Source organism: Meles meles, chromosome 13 (genome assembly GCF_922984935.1).
Source record: "Meles meles chromosome 13, mMelMel3.1 paternal haplotype, whole genome shotgun sequence".
Lineage (NCBI taxonomy): Eukaryota > Metazoa > Chordata > Mammalia > Carnivora > Mustelidae > Meles > Meles meles.
The window spans coordinates 5,922,846-5,950,183 of NC_060078.1; the positions used below are offsets into that span (position 1 = coordinate 5,922,846).

Consider the following 27,338-nt stretch of genomic DNA (forward strand, 5'->3'; position numbering starts at 1 on the left):
CTTAACCAACTAAGCCACCCAGGTGCCCTAAAAAGTTTTTAATTAAATTTTCTAGGAACAGAACTAGTTTAGAAAAGTAGGTCTCCAAGTTGGGGTAAGGCATAATTAGATGACTAAGTGTCAAAAGCCCTCAGACACCAAACAACTTCTCTTAAAATCACTGAACAACTTTCAGCAAGGATAGTCAGATAAAAAATAGAGATGGGTCCTTTGTTGAGACAGCCTTACCGAGATAAAATTGAAAAAATGAAAAGCTACATTTTTAAAAAACTCCCAAATAGGCATAAGCCAAGCTGCCTCATTTAAACTTTGACAGCAATAGTAGCTCCTTTGTCTTCAAGCCTGTTCAGCTTTCCTTTTACTCCTCTCTAGAGTAGAGACAGGCTTGGCAGGGCCCCATCACTCATTTGCCCCACCCCCACCGGCTCAGGATGCCAGACCAGCTTCAGGTGACTAACTGCCACATCAGAACAGTGATCGGATCAAGAGAAGAAAAAAATGTCTGCCCTACATAAGCAAGGCTAGAGGTGGATGCTTATCCAGAAAATAAATATCTCCAGTGGTTCACTTAATCCAATAACAACCCTCTAGGCTTGGAAGTAAAATATACTTTTCCCTTGAAAGAATCCCATCTGGGCAAACCAGCAGCAAATTAGAAGAGAGGACAAGTATTATATATACTAAGAGAAGCTTCTGCATCAGAAAGGGAGGGCTGGAATAAAATAAAAGTTTGAAATGGGAGCAAAGAGTCTTAGAATAAAGACATCTGGTTTTCCCCTTTCATGAAATATTCTTTTTTTTTTTTTAAGATTTTATTTATTTATTTGACAGAGAAAGAGCAAGGGAGTGCACAAGCAGGGGGAACAGCAGGCAGAGGGAGAAGCAGACTCCCCACTGAGGAGGGAGCCTGACAGTGTTCGATCCCAGGACCCCAGGCTCATGACCTAAACCAAAGGCAGATGCTTAACTGATTGAGCCACCCAAGTGCCCCTAAATTTTCTGTTTTTATGGAAGTGATAAAGACAAAAATAACAGGTTTTACCCTTAATCACAAAATTACAACTTCTCTACCGAACTTCCAAATCAATTTTAAGTTAAAAAAGATTAGATTGACTGTATCACCCTGAAAGCCTATTTAAACTCACAAGAGTTTGCACATTCTTTCCACAGAACTAATAATAATAGCTACAATTTATTGAGAATTTACTATGTAATAGATCCTGTTATTACATTTAGTTATTCCCCAATAATACCATGAGGTAAGTACTACAAACGTTTCTCATTTTAGGTAAGGACACCAGCCTTCTTAGGAGGTTTAAGAAAACTGCCCACAACCTTGGTAATAGGAGAGTCCTAATTCAATCCCAAGCAGTCTTGATTAAAGAATTCTCACTCTATCTGTTTACAAAAGAAGTGACGGGCTTTTATAGGAAAAATAAAGCTACCACATACTGACTGCTCAGAACTATGCCAAGTACAGTATAAAGCATTTTAAATGTTATTTCGTTTGGTACTTAAAAAACTTTGTAAAGCAACTATTATTATCCCCACTTTGAAAAAAAAAAGAAAGAAAGAAAGAAAGAAACTGATGTTTCCTTTCATTGCAAAAATAAATAACACTGCCCAAACTTCAACAGCCAAGTAAGGAACACAGTGAGACAGTACTGGGAACAAGGCCTCTCTTTCCAAGCCATATGCTCTTAATCACTTACACTGTTTATTGGACACTTTAACTAAACAAAGATGGTTTTTACAGTCATATTTAAGTATAACTTTTTATATAGGTATAAAGTGAATCTTTTCTTTAAATGCCGTTTGTTCAAAGTTTTGTAGTTTATAATCTTCATTTCTGTATTAAAGTAAATGATTAAAAATTAAGTAATTTTCAAAAAAACTTATTCAACAGGTATGTATGATTATGCTCTCATAAATGATTATGTCCAGCAAAATTTCAAATGAGGAAATAGTAACCTGTTCCTTGGCAAAGCCTTGACAAAGAACTTTAGATATACCAGAGCTAAGTCATACTGCCAAAAATCGGGGGTATAGCTCAGTGGTAGAGCATTTGACTGCATACTGCCAAAAATCTATCTGTAAATTAGAAGAAAATGGCTTTAATATGTCTATATAAAGTACCCATACCACCACCCAAGATACACTACATATAATCTGACACACATCAATAGCATAAAGCTATTACAGAATTATTATTCTCTTAATTATAGCTAAATTTATCACTTGAAAGTGATAAGGGGCACCTGGGTGGCTCAGCGGGTTAAGCCTCTGCCTTTGGCTCAGGTCATGATGATCCAAGGATCCTGGGATCAAGTCCTGCATCCGGCTCCCTACTCATTAGAGAATCTGCTTTTCCCTCTCCCACTACCCTGTCCCCCAGGTCCTGCTCTCTCACCCACTCTCTCTCAAATAAATACATAAAATCTTTTTTAAAAGGGGGGGAGAGTGATAAACACTATCTTCTGTAAGATTTTCTTCCTCACAAATCATAATGGTCCAGAGAATCAGCCTCTGCACCACGTGACTGCCAACCCCAATGTTAAGCTAGAGAGACACACACACCAACAAGAGTAGTATCTCTAACTGTATCCTAAAGCTGAGTACATCTGGATATTCAGTTAGATATTATCCTTGCTTTGGATGACCCCATTTGGCAAATAACTGAATGTGGAATAAGTAAGAGCAAACATACATTAAATTTTATAATAAATAGTTTTTTCTTCTTAAGATTTTTTTTTAAATTTATCTGACAGAGGTCACAAGTAGGCAGAGGGGCAAGGGGAGTGGGGGCGAGCAGACTCCCCACTGAGCAGAGAACCCAATGCAGGGCTTGACCCCAGGACCCCAGGATCATGACCTGAACCAAAGGCAGAGGCTTTAACTCACTGAGCCACCCAGGCGCCCCAATAAATGGTTTCGTAAATAAAGCCACCATGCTAAAACCTACACTTCTAGATTTTTAGAGCAACTTTTTAAAATTATTTTATGAAATGTTTCCATGAATCAAAAGCTATTTATTTATAACTGAAAGAAATTCAAATTCTTTACAGAAATTCAAAAAGTCAAATATTGTAAGCTATATATGCATTTCATATAAATGCTAACATTTCAAAAATAAAAACCCTTTTCTGATTGTACAGTGATCTAAAAAAAAAAAGAAAATAAGTAGTAACCAGTTAATTACCTGTTTAAGGATAAGATCAGAAGGACACACAAACTACTATTCCCATCAAAACGATAACGAGCAGACCAGCTAACAGGTAATACCACAGAGCTGTATTTCTTAATATTTGTATTACAGGTTCTACTGAGAAGCTGATGAACGCTATGGTTTATCTTCCCAAGAAAGCATATGGGTGCATGAAATTTTGCACCTAACTCTGGGGAGAGGAGGGATTCACAGCAATCCTGAAGCTCACACATGGACTTTCCGAATAGAGAATGAGCAAATACTGATTAAGGAACACTGGGAACTACACTCAAAGTAAGACATGTGTCATTTTAAAACTTTCCCTTTTTCTTGTCTTTATTTTGTCCCTTGCTTCTATTAACCAGCCAAAATATGACCATTAGCATAGAAAAATAAACATGATATCTAGTTTTTCTGTCTTTGTAAACTGACCCCCATAGATTTGCCTTTTATTTTCTAGTAAACTGTTGATATACTTTTACAATCTCATTTTTTTCCTACCCAAACCTGAATGCTATCTTGAATCTTAGTATGAAAATGATCAGATTTCTAGAAACACATTATCTTCCATGGAAAACCTGAATGTCAGAACTTCCAGTACTTCTGAAAACAGAAATGTAGTAATTTTTAAACAAAAGTTCTCTTTTAAAATTAAACACACCGGGGTGCCTGGGTGTCTCAGTGGGTTAAGGCCTCTGCTTTCGGCTCAGGTCATGATCCCAGGGTGCTGGGATCAAGCCCCACATCAGGCTCTCTGCTCCACAGAGAGCCTGCTTCCTTTCCTCCTCTCTCTCCCTACCTGCCTCTCTTGCCTACTTGTAATCTTTGTCTGTCAAATAAATAAATAAAATCTTTAAAAAAAAAAAATTAAACACACCGACCAGAAGTTTAAGAGATAACAAATACGTATACAGTCTTATTTTGATGTAAGGTAAGTAAATGAAAATATTACAATTATCTTGGGAACAAAGGCTAGTTATAGCCTGCTTTGTTCAATGCCCATTAGGTGTAAAGGCCGCCCAACTGAAAAGAAAAAAGGACAAGAGTAACACACTTTCTTTAAAGGCCTTATCAAAATCCATACCTTCTATAACCTGTAACATTTAAATATCAAAAGGATAAATAGGACTATGGCTTCCACTGCTTATTATGAGTGTCATACAGAATACTAGACATAATTTTCACGAATGTAGAAACATCTTTTTTCTACGACACCAAAGGAAGGCAAGAGGAGTCTTCACTGTGATGGCCAATATCCCACCATCATCATTTATTAAAATAGCTTCCCAACTGGTCAGCTTCTATTCTATCTTCAACTTGCCTTCAGTTTGTTTCTAACACAGCTGTAAGTGATCCCTTAAAAATATAATGAAACTCTGCCACTCTGTAATCAGACTGCACAACTCCTCTGCTCAAAACTCAGTTTCTATTAGAGTAACTCTCTTTCTATCAGAGTAAAAACTATAGTCCTTAACAAAGGCTGTAAGGTCCTAGGTGATCTGATCTGCTTTGCCCCCAACCTGCATGCCCTTTATCTGTCTGACCCATCCCCTCCCATTCTCTTCTTTCCTTACTCTACTCCAGCCACCCTGGCCTCTGTTCAGTTCACCGAACACATTCAGCTGCCTTTAAAGCCACATGACTAACTCCTTCAGTCAAGTATTTCCACAAATGTCTTCTCAATATACCTACCTGACCACCTTATTTAACACTACAACCTGTTCCAACCCCCACGCATTCCCACTCTCCTTACCCAGTTCTCCCCTTATTTCCATACTTTTTGCCACTTAATAAACTAGATTACTTATGTTTATTCCTCTCTGCCTGCCCCCCCCAACCTTAAAATGTAAGATTCCAAAGGGCCAGGACATTCTGTTTTGTTCATTGATATATCCTAAATGGCTAGAACAGAGACCAACACATAAATGTTCAATAAATGCTGGATAAATCTTTTAAGTGTCCAAATCCTTGGTGGCCATGTGAATACAGTGGCACAAAGTATCTGAAGTTAAACACTCAGCTCTTAACAGGGTTACCAAAGGTAGTATTACTACCCTGAAAACAGAAAGATCCACTCCTAGGACCCAAGAAAATTAAAAATATAGGTTCACACCAAAGTTCATAGCAGCATTTATTCGTAATAGGCAAAAAGCAGAAAAAAAGCTAATAAGTGGATCAACCAGAAGTGGTACATACATTTAATCACTAAATGAAATATCATTCACCAATAAAAAGGAATAAAGCATGCTACAAAATGAACCTTAAAAATATTAGGCTAAGTGAGGGTGCCTGGATGGCTCAGTTAACCAACTGAGCATCTGCTCAGGTCATGATCCCACAGGGTCCTGGGATTGATTCCCAGATGGACTCCCACATTGGGCTCCCTACTCAGTGGGGAGTCTGCTTCTCCCTCTACCTCTCCCCTCTGCTTGTGCGCTTGCTCATGCACGCTCTCTCTCACAAATATAAAATCTTAAAAAAAAAAAAAAAAAAGGAAGAAAATATTATGCTAAGTGAAAGAAGTCAGGCACAAAAGGCCACATGCTGGATGATTCCACTGATAGGAAATGTCCAGAAGAGGCAAACCCGAGACCAAAAGCAGATTAGTGATGGCTGGGGAAGGGACAGAGAAGAAGGAGAACAAGGAGTGGCAGCTAACAGGTACAGGTTTCTTGCTGGGAAGACAAAAATGTTCTGCAGTTAAACAGTAGTGATAGATCAACAATCTTGTGAGAATACTAAGTACCAACCCATACACTTTATATTTTTTTAAGATTTATTTGAAAGACAGCATGCGAGAGACTATGCTTGATTGCGTGTGTGCGGGTGTGGGGAGGGGAGCGGGGGGAGAAAGAATCCCAAACAGACATCCTTGCTGAGCATGGAGCCTCATGTGGGGTTCAATCCCACAACCCTCAGTTCATGACCTGAGCCGAAATCAAGAGTCGGCACCTCTGCACTGTACACTTTAAAAGGGTGAATTTTATCTCCTTTCCTAAAATTCAAAAATAAAACAAAACCAAAAAATGGAAAGGACTGCTCATCTCAATGTTCACCACTCACTAATAAGGGAAGGCTAAGAGTTGGGAATGCCTTCTTGGCTGCAGTCAATCCGAAAAATCCCATCCACCAACTAATCACAAAAAAACATATGGTAAAAGGGGAGGAGGAGGGACTAGTCAACCATGAGTAGCACCAAGCAGAACTTTTCCTTCCCATTCAATCCATTCAAACCCTATCATCCCCACCTGCAACAGACCCACTTCTCACACCTGGTGCACCACCATCTCTCACCAGAACTAACTTGGCAGGCTTGCCACTGGCGTCCCTCCTTCTATTCTTGCTCGCCCACAGTCCAGTCTCTGAACAGCAGTTACTGCTCCACTCAAGACCCTCCACTGACTTCCAAAACACGCAGATTTTACTCTTAAGTCCTTCCCACGGCCGACAAGGCCCTACACTATACGGTAGGAACTTGTGATCTCTCTAGCCTCATCTCCTACCACTCCAGCTTTAAGGCCCTTCCTGTTCCTTAAAGTATGCCACGATCAAACAGACCAACAACATTCCTCCACAGGACTCTAGCACTTGAATTTTCTGCCCAGACTGCTCTTCCTCCAGATAACTGAATAGCCCACTGTATCACTTGTTTCGCATGATGTTTACATGTCATCTCCAAAAACAGGCCCTTTATTAAACTTCATCTAAAGTTAACACCTTCTGTCACTGTAACCACTTATCTTGATTCTGCTTTACTTCACAGCACTTACCACTTTTTTTTTGCTTGGTGTCTGTGTCCTTTTCCTAATTTAAAGTAAACTCCATGAGGGGAAGACCTCTTGTTTTGTATACTGCTGTATCCTCAATACCTAGAAGCAAGTCTGGTACATGGAGGATACACAATTTATCTCTTCGCTGACTGAATTCACAGACTGAAGTAGCAAAAACACATTCTTCGGGGAAATATGTACTCATCCAACATGCTTTTTTTAAAAAATTACAATAGACAAAGAATTAGCAATTTAGACAAAACACAAGTCAGTATTTTACAAAATTACCTGTTCATCAAAGAGATCACAAATTCATAGGACAAAATACATATGCCACATTATAGATATATATCCTCTCAAATTTTACAGTTAAAGTTAACTATGAGGTTAACATTCAGACTGAATTAACCAAGCCTCTGATTTCTCTTCGTCTTACCTACTCTCTTAATCTTACATTGTAACTAGAGGATGTGGTCATTCCACAGGTCGCCTGAATACTCAAAACCCTGTACAACATGTTTACTTCAATGCCAACATACTTCAGGTGACAATAATAGCAATCTCATTCCCCCCAAGACAGAAACTTCCACTTCCCACCCTAGGGCGAGTTACTAGGTCCTGAATTCTGTTTCCTCAATATCTCAGATCTATTCCCACTGCATGAGTTCAAGCCCTTACTTCTCAGCTGGTCTTCTCACCTGCAATCTCCAGATCATCCACTCGGATTTCCCATTTGACATAATATTCACAACACTACCGAAGTGACCTCTCCAGAATATAAATCCACCAACTTTACTCCTTTCTAATAACCTTCAGTGCTTCATACCAGTCAAGAAAATTTTTAACTCCCTAACTTAGCCTTCTCTCCATTGCCCTCCTATTCCCACCCCAAACACATCATGCTTTAAGTCAGGCACAGTGAACTAAGTTTCCAAATACACCATCTTGGTTTTTTTTTTCATGTTCCAACATGTAGTCCCCTTTCTGTCTCAAACACTCTTTTCTACTCTTCGTTGCTCAATGAAAGCTTTAACACTCAGCTTAGATGTCGGTTCTACCACAAAACTTTCCATAACTCTGACTGATTGATGGACTGATTGATTTTTAATATTTTGTTTATTTAGTTGACAGAAACACAGCAAGAAAGGGTACACAAGGAGGGGAAGTGGGAGAGGGAGCAGACTTCCCGCTGAGCAGCAACCCCCGAGGGGCTCCATCCCAGGACTCTGGGATCATGACCCAAGCCAAAGACAGATACTTAACTGACTGAGCCACCCAGGTGCCCCCGACTATGATTTAGATGTCCTCTTCTGTCCTCCCACACCACTTACCACAATTACTGTATACTGCAGTCAAGACTCTTGTAACTCAATATTTTTCTATGTCTTCTATTAAATTGTGAGCTCCTCGAAAGCAGATCTGAGAGCTTATTCACATTCATTCCACACTGCCTGATGCATGGAAGGGGCTGTTGTTAAATGAATGATTTATGAAAGAGGGAAGGGAAAGAAAGAAGGGAAGAAGAAGGGGTTAGAGAGAGTGAGGGCAGAGGGAGGAAGGGAGAGGGAAGAAGGAAGTGAAGAAAAAGGAAGAGGGGAAAAAAGGAAGGGAAAGAAAAAGGGAAATGAGGAGCCAGGGAAAGGAAAGGGGGAAGGACGGTGGAAGGAAAGGGGGAGAGGGGTGAGAACATGCACAAAAGCAAAGAGCATTAATAATCAATCCATTGTTTTTATGTGTTCTAAAGGCAGTGATTATGGAAGAAAATGGTACATCTGAGAAAGCCCATCTCTCCAAGATTCTAGGCACAACCATCTAAATTGCTTATCCCATAAAGATTCTGAAATCTCTAGCCTCTCCAGCTTCTCCCACTTCACTTAAAAATTTACGGCAATGTAATGAGAGATATTAACAACGTGCACAATGTATAAGCAAGAAAACATTTAGTTAGAAAAAAGCAGGAAATAAATCTGACATAATTAAAATTAAGTCTTGAAATCATTTACAATTTTTAATAATCTAGGATTTCCTGAAAATGTGCTATCACTGACACTGAAAGATCTATAGAAAATATAAAAAATCCAGAGCGCCTCAGTCATTAAGCATCTGCCTTTGGCTCAGGTCATGATCCCAGGGTCCTGGGATGGAGCCTGGCATTGGGCTCCCTCCACGGTGGGAAGCCTGCCTCTCCCTCTCCCACTCCCCCTGCTTGTGTTCCCTCTCTCACTAAGTCTCACTCTGTCAAATAAATAAATAAATAAAATTTTTTAAAAGTATAAAAAATCCAACAAAACCCCATATCATGACATATGTTAAGAATAAAACTGCTTGGGGCGCCTGGGTGGCTCAGTGGGTTGAGCCTCTGCCTTCGGCTTGGGTCATGATCTCAGGGTCCTGGGATCCAGCCCCACATCAGGCTCTCTGCTCAGCAGGGAGCCTGCTTCCTCCTCTCTCTGCCTGTCTCTCTGCCTACTTGTGATCTCTCTCTGTCAAATAAATAAATAAAATCTTTCAAAGAAAAAAAAAAGAATAAAACTGCTTTTGTGTTACAGTGCTATTTCTCAAAAACACACTGGGTAAAAGTATTACAAGATAGAATATACTAGTGACTAAATGGGTTTGTTTAACTAAACTCTTATAGTACTACAACAAAACTGTTTCTAACAACTGTTTCTAAAAATTGTTTTGAACATTTAAAATGATATATACATTTTTCTTTATTTTGGGACTTTAAAGCAACAACCAGAAAAGTATTACTAAACATTCTTTCAATGACACCAATACACTGTCATTTAATAAATTTTTAAAATTTCTTGTGAATAAAACAGATAATAAAAACTTAAAAAGCTTGGGACGCCTGGGTGGCTCAGTGGGTTAAGCCGCTGCCTTCAGCTCAGGTCATGGTCCTGGGGTCCTGGGATGGAGTCCCGCATCGGGCTCCTTGTGCAGCAGGGGGCCTGCTTCCTCCTCTCTGCCTGCCTCTCTGCCTGCTTGTGTGTACTCTCTCTCTCTGACAAATAAAATCTTTAAAAAAAAAAAAAAAAACTTAAAAAGCTTGCTTCAAAGTACAAATATGTTTGGTGAGATCTGATAAATAGCATAAATCCTCCTATAGCTCTGTTGTCTTTACAATTTAGAAACTGGGAACACACACAAAAAAAGAGAAAATGTGAGCCCACTATAATTACTATTAAGTACTTTCTGAATTGCAACTTTGTTAAAGCAAAATACCAATCATGGGCAGCCTCTCAATGTTCACCATGTAAGAAATCAAGTTGTAAGAAATAAGCTAAGTTTGTAGTACTGCTGATTATCAGTAGACTCCCAAAGAGAAGACTCACTATATATACAATAAACAGGAAGTTCTTCTTGTATAAAATCAGAAATTTACATTAATAACTCTTCCTTTCAACATCAGTAGTACCCTTTTTTAAAAAGGCAATGTTAATGGAAATACTAAGCACTTAAAATTAGCAGTTCTAAAATGATACCAAAAAATTTGCATTTGCCTAATACTATGACACTCTTAAGGCTAAAGTTTCCAACGTACTTTCATTTTTTAAACACACAAGTTAAAAAAAAAAAAAAACGGAAATGAAAGAAAAGGAAAGAAAATTTAAATCTTAAGGACCTTCAACTTACTACATTTCTTTTAATCAAATATTAACAGAATACCAAAGACGCACCAGGCAGTATATTGGGAACTATGACAGATTGCAATATCTACCAGAAACTAAATCCTATATTATTCAGCTTCTGAATTTATTATATGTTATTCGACCCAACACTTTCCTTTAAGAAGTTCTCACCCAACACCAAGGAAGATATACAGTTTTTCCTAACAAATTCACTTGTCACTGTTTTACACAGGTCCCAGGAGTTATAGCTAGCATCTGTGGCTAAAAAACGGATCTGTTTCTGAAACATCACTATTTTTTTCATTTACATGAAGGTGAGACAAGAATTCAGCAGATATAAACTGTTTCAGATACTTTACAGCACCCAAACTCAAGAAGAAAAAAAAAAAAAAACTAAGAAAAGAAAAACTAGACTAAACTTAAATTACTCCGTATAGCTGATATTTAAGTAGTCACAGCTTTTACTTTCTTTCATAAACAGAAGCATTACAAATTTTCATTTAGATGCAGTACTATGAAAGCAAGTCCATCCTGAAGAGAGGAAAACTTGTTTTCAAATAATTCAAAGGAACTATCAAAAGTAGACAGCATTCACATTTTCAGATACTATTCTATGCATTCCTATACTTGTGAACACACCCTACCGTTTCAAGCACTTCCAAATTTGTCATGGATGAAAAATATCTCTAGTCTCTAAGTTCCACCAGTTGAATCTAAACAGGCCAGATATCTAAGGCTTTTTATTCCCCAGTGTATAAAAAATAAACCACTCAATTACATAGTCTCCAAAAAATAAAAACCTACACTTCCATTGCCATGATCTCTTCCACCAGCTAAGTAAATTCTACTTTTTACACATTATTCTCCATTCGGTTAACGTGTTCACATTTAAGAGGAATCCGGCCATGGGCTTTCCACATCAGTCTACATTGGTTTTATCACAACATCTGACAATTTAGACTAAACGGATCAACAAAGAAAAAAACAAAAGTAGGATCCTAAATCCCAGGAAAAACTAGTATCTCTGAGTTGGGTAAACATCATAAAGATTCTCTTTAAAAATCTTTCAGTTCAGATTATCTTCCCAGCAAACAAACAGGTCTTTTGCTAGAAATTCCCAGCACTGTTCACGCAACAGACGGGATTTTCTTTCATCAGTGTAATCGCTAGAACCACAACACAGTTCAGTTTCTAGAGTCGGATTACTTGACCTGCTTTTTCTGTTTTACCTTTTAAAACACTATTTCATGCAGTTACTCCTGCCTTAGCCTGCAGAAAGAGACGTTCGATATGGGAGAACCGTGCTCAGTGCGATCTCCTGTAAGTGGCCCCAACTCCGCAACAGAGAGCCACGCCAGCGGACCCCACCGTCTCCCGGGGAAGGGGCTCGTGTGCCAGGCCGCCCCGCACACCTTCCTTCGCGAAACTCGGAGGCCCCACACACAAGCCCGATCACCCCCCCTTCCCCAATTCTAGAACCCCAGATGTCGTTTCCTCTACGCAATCTTACCTTCATGATGATTCTGGGACCGCGATCCCCTCGAAAACACCCGATTCACCTGCACCTGGAGGGGAAACAAAAGACACCCAGTCGGCACCACACGCACCCTCTGCACCGGCGGAGGCGGAGGGAAGCGAGCGCAGCCAGAACCCCGAAGAAAGCGCCGTGGCGGACGTCAGCCCCCGAACCGCGAACCGCAGGCGAGGGGCCCCCCGTGGCCTCGCCAGCCCCGCAAACCCAGCCACCTCCACAGCTCGGCCGCTTCCCGTCCCCATTGTCGGGACCCGACGGAGTTTCCCGTCTCCGACAATGACGCCATTTCTGTCAGAGAAGAAACTCACAACAAGCCCGGGGGCCGGCGCGGGGCCGCCTGTCCTCCCCGAGGGCCTCCGGGCCCGGACGAGCGGGTCGGCGCCCCAGAGGGTCGCGCAGCCCAGCTTCCGAGCCGGAGCAGGCCCGGGCCCGAGGGGCCCCCGGGTGGGGGCGGCGGAGAGGCCAGGCGGGCCGGAGGGCCGCGGGCAGGACCGACCCGCCGCTCAGCCGCTGCCCACGTCCCGCTCCGAGGCGGAGACCAGACAAGTGCAAGCGGGATCCCCGGCTCCCGGGCCGCGGGGACCGCCAGAGGACCGGGGGGCCGGGAGGAGACACTGCCCCCCGCGCCAGTCCGGGCCCCCCACCGCGGCCCAGAGCCGCTAAACCGCTGAGTGTGCAGCCGCCAGGCTGGGGGGCGACTCGGGACTCGGCAACTGCACGGGGGCGGGGGCTCCCGGAAGGCCCAGGCCCCGAATCCGGGCGCCCGGCGAGACCACCGACCGATCGCCCCCTGCTCCTCGGCCGGGCCCGCAGACTCCCGAAAGGACCCCTCACGGAACCGCGAAAGCCTCAGAAAATGCCCCTACCTTCGGCGGAGGCGAGCTCTCACCCTGGCACGTCCGGAGTTCCCTCCCCTGCTCCCCCCCAAAACCAGCAGGCCCGGGGGAGAGATGGGGGAAGAAGGGCGGCGGGTCCAGCGGCTGCTGAGGCTGAAGCTCCGGCTCCTCCTCCTCCCGCGGCGGCGACTGGTACCTTTGTTTGGCGGCCGCTCGGGCTCCCTCGCTGGGGGGAGGGGGGGGACGACGAAAAATCCCTCCCGGACTGGAGGTCCGGGCCCCGAATCGCGCTGCCCTCCAGAGGACGGCGGCGCCAGACCCTCTGCGGCTCCCTCCGGGCAAAGGTCCAGGCGGTGGCCGTGGCGGCGGCAAGCTTCAGCTCAAGAGTCTCCCTCCGCTCCGGCGCCCGAGCTCCTCACTCCGGACTCGACTGACGGGCAAACATCGCTTCCCCCCCCCCCACCCCAAGAGCCCCCCTCCCTTCTTTCTCCCCTCCCCTAGATATTTTCCCCTCCCCTACCTCTTTCCCGGATGGCCCCTCAGACGACCTCGGATTGGTTAGCATTCCTTAGAACCCGCCCATCCCCTATTCTTATTGGTCTCCGGGATACAAACAACGACGCCATTTTCCCACCACTTCTATGGAAACAGAAAGTTACTCCTCAAAGCTTCCCGGGAAATGTAGTCCAACCTCTGGGCCCAATGCGCAAGCCCTTGCCCAGGAGAACTGCAAGACCCGCAATGCCCCGCGTCTGCGTGAGGCAAGTAGCGGGGGGAGGGGAAGGGGCGGGGCGACAAAGCAGTAGGGAGGCGGCAACGACGCCTGCGCAGTGTGACCGGGATGGCGCATTTTCTTGCACCGAGTAATGCGGCGTCGCTGGCTGCTGAGGAGGGCGGAGAGTTCTGTGGTGAAGTAGGGGGAGGGATCCATGTAGGCGTCAGGCGGAGCATTGCTCTGAACTATAAAGTGGGAAGTTGATGCTGGGCACCACTACTCCCGGACCCGCGGCGCGAAAGTTGTGATATCACCGTTGAACCGTGAGCGGCTGTGGTGGCGGCCGGGGGGGACCCGGATGGGAGTGAGGGCGGGGGAGGCGGGAAGGCGGGGTCGGGGGGAAAGAAAGAAAGGAGGGTGAGGACCCGGATGCTGAACCGGCTTGTGTATGAATTTTCCATCCTCGCTGGAGAAGGGGAGGAGCGGTGGGTCACCCAGTAGGGCGGAAGGGGGCATCCTAGCCGAGAGGAAGCAGGAACCTCACCGGCCCTGCGGGCTCCGACTAGCATAGGAGCGCCTGAAAGCGCTTTGACCAAGTCTCTGCTAAAAATCTGCCTCGAAGTTACTTCAATCCGCTGCCTGTAGCTCGGGCAGTTTTGTTCAGGCCTGTCACCTCCCGGGGTTTGAGTGGAAGGATTCGTTCTGCGTTCCCAGCTACACTGATACTCGTCTGGCACCACTTAGCAATTTTGAAATCAGATTGTTCCCTTTAAAAAAACAAAAAGCAACTTGCACGGTATGCTGACTTTCTATACCGCAAGTGTATGCCTTGATCTCCTCCTCCAGCGCGTTAGAACCATGAGGTTCATTCAGTCCTTCCCATACTTACTGGGCGCCTGCCGTCTAGAAAACGGTACAGACGGGAATAAAGTGGACCCACAAGTGGGTGTGAAGTTGGTAACGGTGGTGAGTGCTGCGAAGGAGAGTTACGTGATGATTTAAAATTGGGAATTCGATTTAAGGGAAGCAGAGTGAGGATCGAGCTCAGAGTGGCTTAGCAGGAGTTAATAGGTAAAGAACTTTCCAGGCGGAAAAAAATAACATCTTGGGAGCCTTGTATCTAGAGAGAGATTTTAAAGTGTGAAGAACTAACATAATAATAACAATAATGATGATAAAGTGTGAAGAACTGAAGCTGGGGGTGGGGGAAGCGGGAGTAGCCCAGTCTTCCAGACAGTTTGGCAGGGAGTGTGTTCTTACCTAAGAGCAAAGGGATGTGTCCGAAGGGTTCTCAGTCAGTTGGGAAATAGGGCCAGATCTGAATTTTGCTGGCCGAAGAGTAGAGGTCTAGATTAGAGGAGCAAATGCAGAAGCCCAACCAGATTATGTCAGTAGTCCATAGAGGGGGGACAGTTATTTTTACGTTAATACTCATCCATGAATTGTATGAACAAATTAAAGGCAGTTTTCCAGTTTTGAAAGTGAGTAGTTTCAGACTCTCTCACAGAGGCATTCTGTAGTTATTCCATCTTAGTTGATTTCATGTAACACTAATGCCTCTTTATGTTGGAGTCTAGTACCTACCTGATGACTGAAATTTCCAGCCATAACAGGAGGCTTTGCATTAAAAAGGGGGGGTGTGTGGGCGCCTGGGTGGCTCAGTGGGTTGGGCCGCTGCCTTCAGCTCGGGTCGTGATCTCGGGGTCCTGGGATCGAGTCCCGCGTCGGGCTCTGCTCAGCGGGGAGCCTGCTTCCCTCTCTCTCTCTCTCTCTCTCTGCCTGCCTCTCTGTCTACTTGTGATCTCCCTCTGTCAAATAAATAAATAAATAAAAGGGGGGGTGTGTGCGATATAGGCCACTGTATGTAGAAACCCTGAGACTTAAGAAGACGCAAAACAGATTACTTTTCAATATCTAGAAAAATTGAGGTTCCTGTGTTTTCCCACTACTGAGAATACTTGTATATAAACATCCTGTAGGAAAGGAACATGAATTCACTTACTTATTAAGAGTTTCTTAAGGTAATTTTTAAAAATTAGAGGCAACTGGGTGCCTTAGTTGTTAAGTGTCTGCCTTCAGCTCAGGTCATGATCTCAGGGCCCTGGGATCGAGCCCTGCATTGGGCTCCCTGCCCAGTGGAAGCCTGCTTCTCCTTCTCCTACTCCCCCTGCTTGTGTTCCCTCTTCTGTCTCTCTCTGTCAAATGAATAAATAAAATCTTTTTTTTAAAGATAATTTTCTAAAAATTTATAATTCATACTTTTTGTTTTTTAATGGCATCAACCAAAGCCTTAAGAATTGGAACCAAGGTTAGTTAGCTCTGACTTCTGGGCAAGACTATACTTGTCTCCAGATGAAGACAAAAGAGTTCTTGAAAGGTAGACTCATTATTTTTTAAGTTAAGTGTGTTCTGGAGGTTGTGAGAAAAGATAAACATGATTATTGCTCTCAACCTGTTATGGAAGAGATGGCTACCAACTATTCAAAATGCAGAAGTATATAAAAGATCCCTTTTTTTGTTTATCCTACCTTTAATTCTGTTTTAATAATCTTTTATTTAAGTGATTATTCTTCCTGCTTGTCGTCTTTCCTTTTCTAATCTCTTAAGAATGAGGTAATATGTCAGGACGCCTGGGGGGCTCAGTGGGTTAAGCATCTGCCTTCGGCTCAGGTCATGATCCCAGGGAGCCTGCTTCTCCCTCTGCCTGCTGTTCCCTCTGCGTGCCCGTGTGCGCCACGCTCTCTCGCTCTCTCTCTCTATGACAAATAAACAGATAAAATTTAAGAAAAAGGAAAAAAAATGAGGTAACATGTCAAAGTTTAAACAGTATAGATAAGAGGTTTCTAGTTTTTAGATAGTTTCAAAATATTTTCTGAACTTTTTCCCCTGTGACATACTGGGTATTAATTGTCAGTCAAGGCAGGTGTCAGAGCAGTCAAGGCATTCCATTTCTATGGGGAATGTTTCTCTTTGAGGTCATATTGCTAAGATGATTTCCTTTGCTGGAGTTCTCAGTTCTGAAGATTGTTTCACCTTGTTACTCAAGAGGAGATTACAAAAAACACACTTTTTGATCCTTTTAGTTCATGATCCTAAAGACCAAATCATTGTTACAGAAGCAAAAGAAAGCAAATAAAGGTGAGAAGCCACCTAAAATGTGTCACGATGTCAGAGTAATTAGAAAAGTAGATTCTTAAGATAAAGACGAATAAAAATAGCAAAAGATACTTACAAAGAAGCCAAGTAGGGGTTGGATTCAACAGTAAAAAGTATTGTAGGAAGTGTCTGTAGGAAGCCACAAATGGAATTCTAGAAAACACTGAAGTAATGTAAAACTCCCAATAAGAAATCGCCACAAGGGAATTGTGTGTGTGTGGGGGGGGGGTGTATACAAGGTAATATTTTTGATAATTGTATTCAAGTTAATGTACATCTTAAATTAGAATCTCTGAAATGGATTGATTGTAAAGGATGTATAAGAGAAGGTTTTGCCTTATATTTTAAGATATAAAATTTATTCATTCTAATGCTCATTGAAAAAGTATGCTACTAATTTATGTAATCAGTCAAATATAGAAGTATCTAATTCTGTGGATTTGTTTTGACATTGATTTGTTGTTAACAATTTCAGCCTTTATGGTTGAGTAAAATAAGAATGGCTTAGTTTAGTATAAGTTTTATAACTGAGAAAATCACTTACAACCCAGGTGAATACTCTGACCGATGAAATCACTTGAAGATTTTCCTTTTTTTTTTTTATGAGATAATTTACATGTGTAGTTCACCCATTTAAAGTTAACATTTTAGTATATTCATAGGGTTGTGCAACCATCACCACAGTCTAATTGTAGAGTATTTTAATTCCTACAGAAAGAAACTTCATACTCCCTCTTCTTGCTACCACAGGGCTAGGTAGTCATCAGTCTACTTTCTGTCTTTGTGATTTGCCTTTTCTGAAGACGGGCTTCTTTCACTTACCATGTTTCAAGATTTCATATATGTAGAATTTTCTTATACAACATACTGAAAGTCTGCCTGTACAAAAACAACTTGAGTTACAAATCCCTTTGCATTTGAAACTCAAAATTAATTCAGTTATTAAGATTATCTTTATATTTCTCCTTTTTCACAGATCAGCTTTGAAGTTTAAAAACAATGGAGAAGACTCAAGAAACAGTCCAAAGAATTCTTCTAGAACCCTATAAGTATTTACTTCAGTTACCAGGTACCTGTTTAGTTATGGTCCATAGGTCCATATAGGGTCTTGTGATAGAGTTGTAGTCATTCAAATGCTAGCATACAAAAAAGATTAGACTTACCAGCTCTTAAGATTTCCTATTTAATAAGGGATACATACAAGGAAAATTACAAATAGAACATTTTAGTTTTATGTTCTTAAAGGGGATATTTTGGGGACACCTGGGTGGCTCAGTCGGTTAAGCATCTGCCTTTCACTTGGGGTCGAGTCCCGGATCGGGCAGTGGGGAGCCTGCTTCTCCTGCCTGCCACTCCCCCTGCTCTCTCTCTGACAAATAAATAAAATCTTAAAAAAGTGGGGGGGATATTTTTGAAGTACCCTTTTATAAATGTCCATTTATACAACATAACTAAAAAAAAACAAATACTGAAAACATTTGAGTATGTCATTGGAGGTTTTGGGATGCCACACGTTCCTATTCCCTACTATTTAGGTATCAGGGGCTTTTATGCCAATTTGTGTAACAACAAAAAGCTTTACTTTCCACGTTCATGTTTTCCACTGTCATCCACATGCTACATTTCTTATGCTACTCGTTCCTTTAAGTGCCAAATAGTAATGCATCTCTCTCTAAGTCACATTATTTGGAAACAAGACCCACATTATTCATATATAAAGATGGGTCACCTGAACATGCCTTCTTACAGTAACACCTGCCTAATCACATATATATGTATGTTTTATTTTGCTATTTTTTTAACTTGGTCTGGAAAATGGTGATAGCAAGTTAAAACTCATATATATAATAAGAGTGGGTTCCTGTAATAAAAATACATTCACAGACCAGTTACTTGAAACTTGGAATGTACTTTCTTGTAGAAATTGTATAAAAGATGGTGAGTTAGTTGACAACCATAAATACCTATTTAGCCCATAAGATAGCTAACCTATAGACCAGTGATGTTCTCAAATCAAGTACAATAAACACTTTTTCATTTCTGTTCTAAAGTGCACACCTTTCTTTGTGGGCACACCTCGGTGGTATTATGTGTGTTTCTATTCTTCATAGCCTGGAGAGGATAAATATGGTTATCAGAAGCTGAAGAGTGGTAGCTCCCAGCTACATCTTGAAAGCCACCATGATTAGCGTCATTTCTATTCTGGTGGACCTACATGGAGACGTAACTGCTAATGTCAGTGTTTCAGAAAAATGGAGGGAACCGAGGCCTCTTTGGATCGGGTCATGATCCTGGGGTCGTGGGATGAAGCCCTGCATCAGGCTCCCTGCTCGGTGGGAAGCGTGCTTCTCCCTCTTCCACGCCCCCTGCTTGTGTCCCCCACCCAAATAAAACCTTTAAAAAAAGTAATAACTCACCAAAGCTTATTAAATGAAATCTAATTGACAGCATAAAGATATTCCATAGTACTATAGAAGCAATATAAAAGGATCCTAAATTTGTTAGATATAAATTACCTTCCACTATGAGTCCAGAAACAAATAAAATCCTGCTTCTTAGAAGTTAAAATCCTAACATTAAAGATGAAATTCTCAAGATCCAAAGGACAAAGAAGATATACACTTTTTAAAAAACTAGTCAGTCTGTTACTATTTTTTTAAGATTTTATTTATTTGACAGAGAGAGAGCACAAGCAGTAGCAGTCAGAGGGAGAGAAGCAGGCTCCTCACTGAGCAAGGAGCCCAATGCAGGGCTGGATCCCAGGACCCCGGGACCATGACCTGCGCTGAGGGCAGATGCCCAACCGACTGAGCCACTCAAGACACCCAGGGTCTGTTACTATTTTTAAATTCATTAAAGGTAGTGCACCTCTTTATTGCCTATACCCAAGGCAGACAACGTTGACTGCCTTGCCCTTGTCATGGTGCTGCTTTTTATTGATATAGAACTACATAAACAATTATTGTAAATACAGCTCAAAAAGTTGACTGGGGGGCACCTGGGTGGCTCAGTCGGTTGAACATCTAACTTTAGCTCAGGTCATGGTCCCGGGTCCTGGGATCAAGCCCCATGTTGGGGCTTTGCACTCAGCAGAGAGTGCGCTTCTCCCTCTCCCTCTGCCCCTCACCCCCACTGCACACGTGCATGCACTGTCTCTCAAATAAATCTTTAAAAAAAAAAAAAAATCAAAGAGAAAAGGATAATGAAAAGTTGCCTGCTATTTAAGAAAAAGCCAAGAGGCATCTGGTTGGCTTAGTCAGTTAAGCATCCTGACTCAGATTTCAGAATCTGTTTTTGAGATCAGGTTCTCTCCCTCTGCCCCACCCACTTCCCCGGAAAAAGAAAAAGACCCGTTTTGAGTGATTTATTCAGCAGCTAGTAACTACACTTATTTCAGGGTCTCCTGCAGAGAAACTGAGAAACATCCTGCTGATGTTTCTCCTGCACTCTACCCATTGTTGGACTTACTTTGTAACAAGTTTGCAGACACTGGCTAGAACTTGGATAGTAAAACATCCAAGTTATCAGTGCTGTAAAGCATCTAAGGAGTGTCTCCTGTTCTGCTGCTGTGCAAAGCAGGGACCATCTGTAGCTAATTTTAGCAACAATGTTTACCTGTGTAATGAACTTCTGTAACATTTTTATTTAATCCTCATTATCCTATAGTATTTTAAGCCATTAGATGACATTTAAAACTCTCATTAGGTATCTCACTTTTTTACTATCTAATACAATCTTGCATCCTATAGAATATAACCTCAAAAGATTTTCCTAAAGAAACAAAATTATGAGGCTCCTAGCTGAATTAGTCAATGGAGCATGTGACTCTTGGGGTTGTAAATTCAAGCCCCCTGCTGGGTATAGAGATTACTTAAAAAATAAAAATCTTTGTGGTGCCTGGGTGGTCATTCATGTAAGCATCTGCCTTTGACTCAGCTCATGAGCTCAGGGTCCTGGGATAGAGGCCCATGTCAGGCACCCTGCTCAGCAGGGAGTTTGCTTCTCCTTCTCCCTTAGCTCCTCCCCCCAACTCGTGCTCTCTCCCTCTGTATCTCAAGTGAATAAATAGAATCTTAAAAATAAATTACAAAACATAAATAAAAATCTTTAAAAAGAAATAGGAAGTGGGGGAATTAGGTGATGGCGGGCACATGATATAATGAGCATTGGGTGTTATATGCAACTGATGAATCACTAAATTCTACCCCAGAAACTAATAATACAGTGTGTGTTAACTAAATTGAATTTAAGTTAAAAAAATTTTTTTAATGGGGTGTCTGGCGGCTCAGTTTCTTAAGCATCCATCTCGTGATTTCAGCTCAGGTCATGATCTTAGTTACGGTCACGAGATTGATCCCTCATCGGGCTCCACAAGGAGTCTGCTTGAGATTCTCTCCTCTTCTTGTCCCTCTGCTTGCACATGCAGTCTTCTCCCCACCCCCCAATAAATAAATAAATAAAATCTTTTAAAAAGAAATAGGAAATTGCATTATGCATAATAAACCTATTTTTTCACAGAGAACTCAAAGAGTTCCTAAAGTGACTTAAAGGTGGGCCAGGTAAGGGCCCTGGGTGGCTCAGTGGGTTAAGCCGCTGCCTTCGGCTCAGGTCATGATCTCAGGGTCCTGGGATCGAGTCCCGCATCGGGCTCTCTGCTCGGCAGGGAGCCTGCTTCCCTCTCTCTCTGTCTTTGCCTGCCTCTCTGCCTACTTGTGATCTCTCTCTCTGTCTCTGTCAAATAAATAAATAAATAAATCTTTAAAAAAAAGGTGGGCCAGGCCATTTATTCTGTTGAGAAGTTACTCTTGCTATTAAAAGATTATAATAATTAGCAATTATTAGTATTAGGATTTTCTGGAATTTGTGAAGTCAAATGACTTTTATTTATTTGCCCTAGTGTAGGTCCCCAGACCAGGAGTTAGTAACGTTAAAGTCTTTTAAAGAAGAGAGGTAACTGGGGGGTTCTTGGGTGGCTCAGTTGAGCATCAGACTCTTGACTTCGGCTCAGGTCATGATCTTGGGGTCATGGGATCAAACCCTACCATCCGGCTCCACATTCAGCACAGAGTTTGCTTGTCCTTTCCCTCCCTCTCTGCCCCTACCCCCACTCACACACCCTTCTCCTTCTAAAATAAATATTTTAAAGAAATCAATAAAGAAGAAAGGTAATTTGTTTCTTTTAATTTTGAGGGATCTCTATGACTAGCACCTGTTAGAAGCTATTTGGGGCCTTAAAACTCAATCCAGACGCCAGAATATGGTTAAAGGAAAAAAATACTAAAACACAACTACATTACCTGTAAGTTAATCCATTTATTGTGTTCTTCTCTATGTACATTCAAAAGCAAAAAGGAAAAATGTGGCTCCACATTGATTCTTTGTGTTCTTCATCTTCTGAACTTAAAGTGATCACTTAAAGTGATACGGTTACTTTGCACTGATGTGCTTTGTCAGTGTAGCTCAGATTGGCCTTTGTTAAACTGGAAAGTAGATCAAAGTATAAAGTATATATCTGCTACCCAGACCATGCTCACCTTAAAGGTTAGTAGACAGAAAATACTGCTTCTTGAACCCTAGGGGTCCTTCTCTTTTAGACTTCTCACAAAAAGTGCAACTTTTTTTCATTTGGATATGGGATGAGAGTTTATTGATTTGCTTGGGTGCAGAGAAAACATAGGTCTTAGAAAATACTGTTTTTGTTCACTGAAACTTTTTATGTAACTTTTTCTGAAACCATCTGAAATTAGGATGTTACTGTGCATTCACTCTAGCAGGAAGCTTGTAGAACGCTATTAAAAGAACTGGTTGGAGTTTTTATCGACCATTCCTTTATATTTGGGCAAAAATGACTTCTATTGATAACTACTACCCAAAAACCTCTTGAGCTTTCCATGTAAGAAAATGATAATATTGAAAAACTAATGGCCCTAGTCAAAATAAAAAGATTAACTTTTGACTAAATGGGGATACTTCAGGAATGGTCATCTCATTTTTTGATAGGAAAGAAGCAGAGTTGTACGGTCTCTAAAACCTTAATTTAAAGAAATGGTAGAGGGGCGCCTGGGTGGCTCAGTGGGTTAAAGCCTCTGCCTTCGGCTCAGGTCATGATCCCAGAGTCCTGGGATCAAGCCCCGCATCGGGCTCTCTGCTCCGCAGGGAGCCTGCTTCCTTCTCTCTCTGCCTGCCTCTCTGCCTAGTTGTGATTTCTCTCTGTCAAATAAATATTTAAAAAAATAAAATAAAATAAAAAATAAAGAAATGGTAGATAATTTTAAGAGGTAATTCTATGATATTTTATTGAATTCAGCAGCAAAGTATATTTCATTAGAAATACCTACAGTTCTCTGAAAACATACATTGCTGATTAACTGCCACTGACTAGACTGACTTATTTTTCACAAAAGGAATGAATTAGATCATAGTTCCTAAAATGCCCACATTTCATTCCAAAATTGTTGATACAAGTTAAGATGAAAGGAGTGGGCTTACTAGTGGGCCATTTGCATACTTTAGAATCTCCTTGCATGCCCTAATTTCAAAAGACTGTGAGCTTTCAGAATGTGAATTTTGGTAGAGGGGGTGGTAGGGAGGGGCCCAGCAGTGATGGGGCTGGATTCAAGTCGGAACGCTTTCCAAGGAAGTTTCTGAATGTTTTTTTAATAACTGAAATACTAATTTTATTGCCAAATTTTATTCTTTAATTTCAGGTAAACAAGTGAGAACCAAACTTTCACAGGCATTTAATCATTGGCTAAAAGTTCCAGAAGACAAACTACAGGTATTTAGGCAATTCTAACCTCGTTCTTAATCCCTGACAGATTAATAGATGTCACGTAAAATACTCTTTGCTCTTAATTGAGTTCAATGTGGATACATGTATTGTTTTATATTGAGGTTGCTAAATATTCATCGCAAAAACTAAGAAATCTGAGACTCTCATAATCTGCTAAGTATTTATAAGCTGTTTTGAATAGGTCAAATAAAATGAAATTGTCACTTGTCTTTTTTGTTAGATTATCATTGAAGTGACAGAAATGTTGCATAATGCCAGTTTGCTCATCGATGATATCGAAGACAACTCAAAACTCCGACGTGGCTTTCCGGTGGCCCACAGCATCTATGGAATTCCATCTGTCATCAATTCTGCCAATTATGTGTATTTCCTTGGCCTTGAGAAAGTCTTAACCCTTAATCACCCAGATGCAGTGAAGCTTTTTACCCACCAGCTTTTGGAACTCCATCAGGGACAAGGTCTAGATATTTATTGGAGGGATAATTACACTTGTCCCACTGAAGAAGAATATAAAGCAATGGTGTTGCAGAAGACAGGTGGACTGTTCGGATTAGCAGTAGGTCTCATGCAGTTGTTCTCTGACTACAAAGAAGATCTAAAGCCACTGCTTAATACACTGGGGCTCTTTTTCCAAATTAGGGATGATTATGCTAATCTACACTCCAAAGAATATAGTGAAAACAAAAGCTTTTGTGAAGATCTAACAGAGGGAAAGTTCTCCTTCCCTACTATTCATGCTATCTGGTCCAGGCCTGAAAGCACGCAGGTGCAGAATATCTTGCGTCAGAGAACCGAGAATGTAGATATTAAAAAATACTGTGTACATTATCTCGAGGATGTAGGTTCTTTTGAATACACTCGGAGTACTCTTAAAGAACTTGAGTCTAAAGCCTATAAACAAATCGATGCACGTGGTGGGAATCCTGAGCTCGTAGCCCTAATTAAGCACTTAAGCAAAATGTTCAAAGAAGAGAATGAATAGTGTTAAGCCATTTCCGGTTAGACCTGGTAGCTTATTGCAGTTGACTATTTTTTTGTCTTTTAGACTATCACTTTTTAAAAAATTTGGACTGAGCTGTTACTCTCCACAAACCGAGTGAATAGGGGTGATGTGAATGAGGTTGTTTCGATTTAGAACCCTTTGTACAGATAATCATCATAGTACAAAGTTTAAAGAATCAAAATGAGCCACATTTAAGTAGGTCTGATTTGAATGTCAGAATGTGCTATGTTTGGACCTTATGGACAACTGCCACAAATATTCTGTTGATTCTGTCAATAAAGAGGACTTCAGCTTCCAGGAATTTTTATCCAGATACTTCCTAACTGTGCTATAAGGGGCAATTTCCCATTCATCTACCCCAGTTTCAAGTCAGTGACTCCTTGGGACCAGTTTCTATAGTGAGCTGGCCCAGAGACCACTAGACCTCTTTCTTCCTAAATATTGTTTCTCAGTCTCTTCTTGGAAACTCCCTCCCTAAAGTCTTCCATGAAAAAGCTGACCGTGATAAGCAGTAAGTGCACTAGTCTTTTTTCTTACCCCCTTCCTTTTTTTTCTTCCTCCCTGCCCAGCAAATTCAGCTTTTTAACCAGGGAGACTCCACTTAATAGAATTTATATGCTAGTCCAAATTCATTCATTTTTTCCTTGTAATTTGTGACCGCAAAACAGATTGATACCTGGATACAGCAATGTCTTTCCATGTGGGAAGAAACAAGGGTATATGGAAAGAGTATTTTAGGGAGGAGCCTTTATTTAAAGCCTTTTTGTAGTTTCCTATTAGTCAGTAAGTAAAAATCATAAAAGAGCTGTTGGCTCACCTTAAGTACAAAAGCAGGGGGAGATGCCCTTTTCCTTGCCACTGAGGTCATGACTCCCCAACTCCCCCATTAAAGGCAATTGGTGCTTGAATAGAAAGGGAAATAGGTATCTTTAATCTTTGTGATTAAAGGGATGAGAAGTGTTAACCTGAGAGCTAGTGCCTGGCTGAAAAGGAGTCAAAGGCTATGCTGTCAGGTACTCAATTAGCTTTATAGTGCTTTAACCCTGACTCTCTATCCCTTTTGTGTACTTTCTACCCCCAACACCCTCGAGCCACCTGGCAACAAGAGGTAGGAGAAAAGAAAAGAAAAACCCTGATTCCTTAGTTTACAAGTGTTGCTGACCTCCCCAAATGAAACTTTTCCAGAAACATTGCATTTCGCTTGTTTGGTTCCATTATAATATGTTTTGGCAGATTTAATCACTGTGTACTTGCATGAGAAAATCTCACTGAAGCCCTCAACCCAATCTTTGAAGAGTTGGGTAGTACCTTTACTAGTTTTGAAAATAATTTGAATCTTCCATTTTGATTGAAAATCATGGGTATTTATGCTGCGTTATGGAAATTTGAACTGTGTTTATGAATCCATTACTTAAAAACTTAAAGATTAGTCAGAAAGATCTAATGCTAACTGTATAAAGAAAATATTTACCTTTAAGATGAAGGCTGCTTAAGTTGATTTATTCCTTACCTAATCAAATTAATTTTGGCCTGGTGCTATTCATGATTCCTTTGTCATTTGTATCTGGTCTTTGTCAATGACAGAAATGCTTGACCTTGAATTGGGGACTTACAAAAGAGTCGTTTTATCCATTAAGTAATCAAAAGTCTATTCTTTTCACCTTGAACTATAATCACAGTTGTCATTACAGAAGAACAATGTAAGAGTACTTTAAATCTAGTAAAAATATATTAATTTATCTACTTGGGTTTAAACTACAATATTTTTTTTCTTCTGCTTAAAGGAGTGTCTTGGAACCAAAGTAAACTGGATTTTGGATGTAGAAGACCTGTAATTTTGAAATATTTTCCCATTTTCTAGTCTATAGAGGTTCAAAAAATAAATTAACTTTTTTCCTTGCCAAAGCCAAAAGAATGAAGGCTAAATTATGTTGTCATAAATAATTATCAGCGAGATTTTAAATCCATTAGCTCTTCTCTATTCTACTTGATTCCATTCTGTTAACTTCTAACTTGACTTCCTTCCCTTGTTGACCTATGCCCTACAGTCATTCACTTCTGGCAGCCATTTAGGGGCTTTCCCAGATCACTTTCCTCCTTTCCTTAGGTCCTTCTCATCCTGCCAATTCCCAGTCCTGGTTGCATCCAACCACCCCCATTTTTGTTCCTTCCAACTTGCTCAGTGCTGCTGGGGAGTGTTTCCAGAACTGCTGTTACCACCATTGCAGGTTAACATGTTAAAGCCTCAATAAGACCTTTTATTTATCTAACCCTGATGGAGTTTTCACATTTCTCAATCTAATGTCTACTGCTTCTTTTCCACTCCTTTCCCAGTTAATGGAAACTCTGCAAACTTTCCTCCTCTCTACTTCTTAGGTCTGTCGGCCTTTCATCTCAAGAAAAGTTGTTTGTCCTCATGCCATAAGCCTAAGGAACCCCTCCCGTTCTTGTTTCCCTACCTTTCTGCCTCTTGAGGGCCTATTAAGTCCTCTTCATTATATCCTCAAGATTTATCTGTTGGCTCTCTTTTTATTTTTTATTTATTTATTTGACAGAGATCACAAGTAGGCAGAGAGGCAGGCAGAGAGAGGGGAGGAAGCAGGCTCCCTGCAGAGCAGACAGCCCGATGTGGGGCTCGATCCCAGGACCCTGGAATCATGACCTGAGCCAAAGGCAGAGGCTTTAACCCAC

At 41.3% G+C, this 27,338-nt stretch overlaps 2 protein-coding genes across 8 annotated transcripts in view; one reads left to right on the forward strand and one right to left on the reverse strand.

Annotated features, from left to right (window-relative positions):
• Positions 1–13,303, reverse strand: part of ARID4B (AT-rich interaction domain 4B) — a 148,285-nt gene extending 134,982 nt beyond the window's left edge. For 4 of the 6 annotated variants that reach the window (XR_006821207.1, XM_046026563.1, XM_046026561.1 and 1 more), the window contains exons 1-2: positions 13,011–13,147; positions 12,121–12,175 (exon numbers count right to left, since the gene is read on the reverse strand). Coding sequence is in view for 5 of the 6 variants with exons in the window: in XM_046026563.1 (XP_045882519.1) it covers positions 12,121–12,126 (6 nt within the window). In the remaining variant the exon portion in view is untranslated. The other 2 variants (XM_046026560.1, XM_046026559.1) reach the window with 2 other exon arrangements.
• Positions 13,304–13,814: 511 nt separating this feature from the next.
• On the forward strand, positions 13,815–26,390 carry GGPS1 (geranylgeranyl diphosphate synthase 1). Of its 2 annotated transcripts, XM_046027754.1 has the most exons (5): positions 13,815–14,018; positions 16,779–16,833; positions 17,828–17,920; positions 23,559–23,629; positions 23,865–26,390. In XM_046027754.1, exons 3-5 carry the CDS (start codon positions 17,851–17,853, stop codon positions 24,624–24,626), a joined length of 903 nt encoding a protein of 300 aa, XP_045883710.1. In that variant the 5' UTR covers positions 13,815–14,018; positions 16,779–16,833; positions 17,828–17,850; the 3' UTR covers positions 24,627–26,390. The 2 variants fall into 2 exon arrangements, with proteins under 2 accessions (XP_045883710.1, XP_045883709.1); XM_046027753.1 differs by lacking the exon at positions 16,779–16,833.
• The last annotated feature ends 948 nt before the right edge of the window (positions 26,391–27,338 follow it).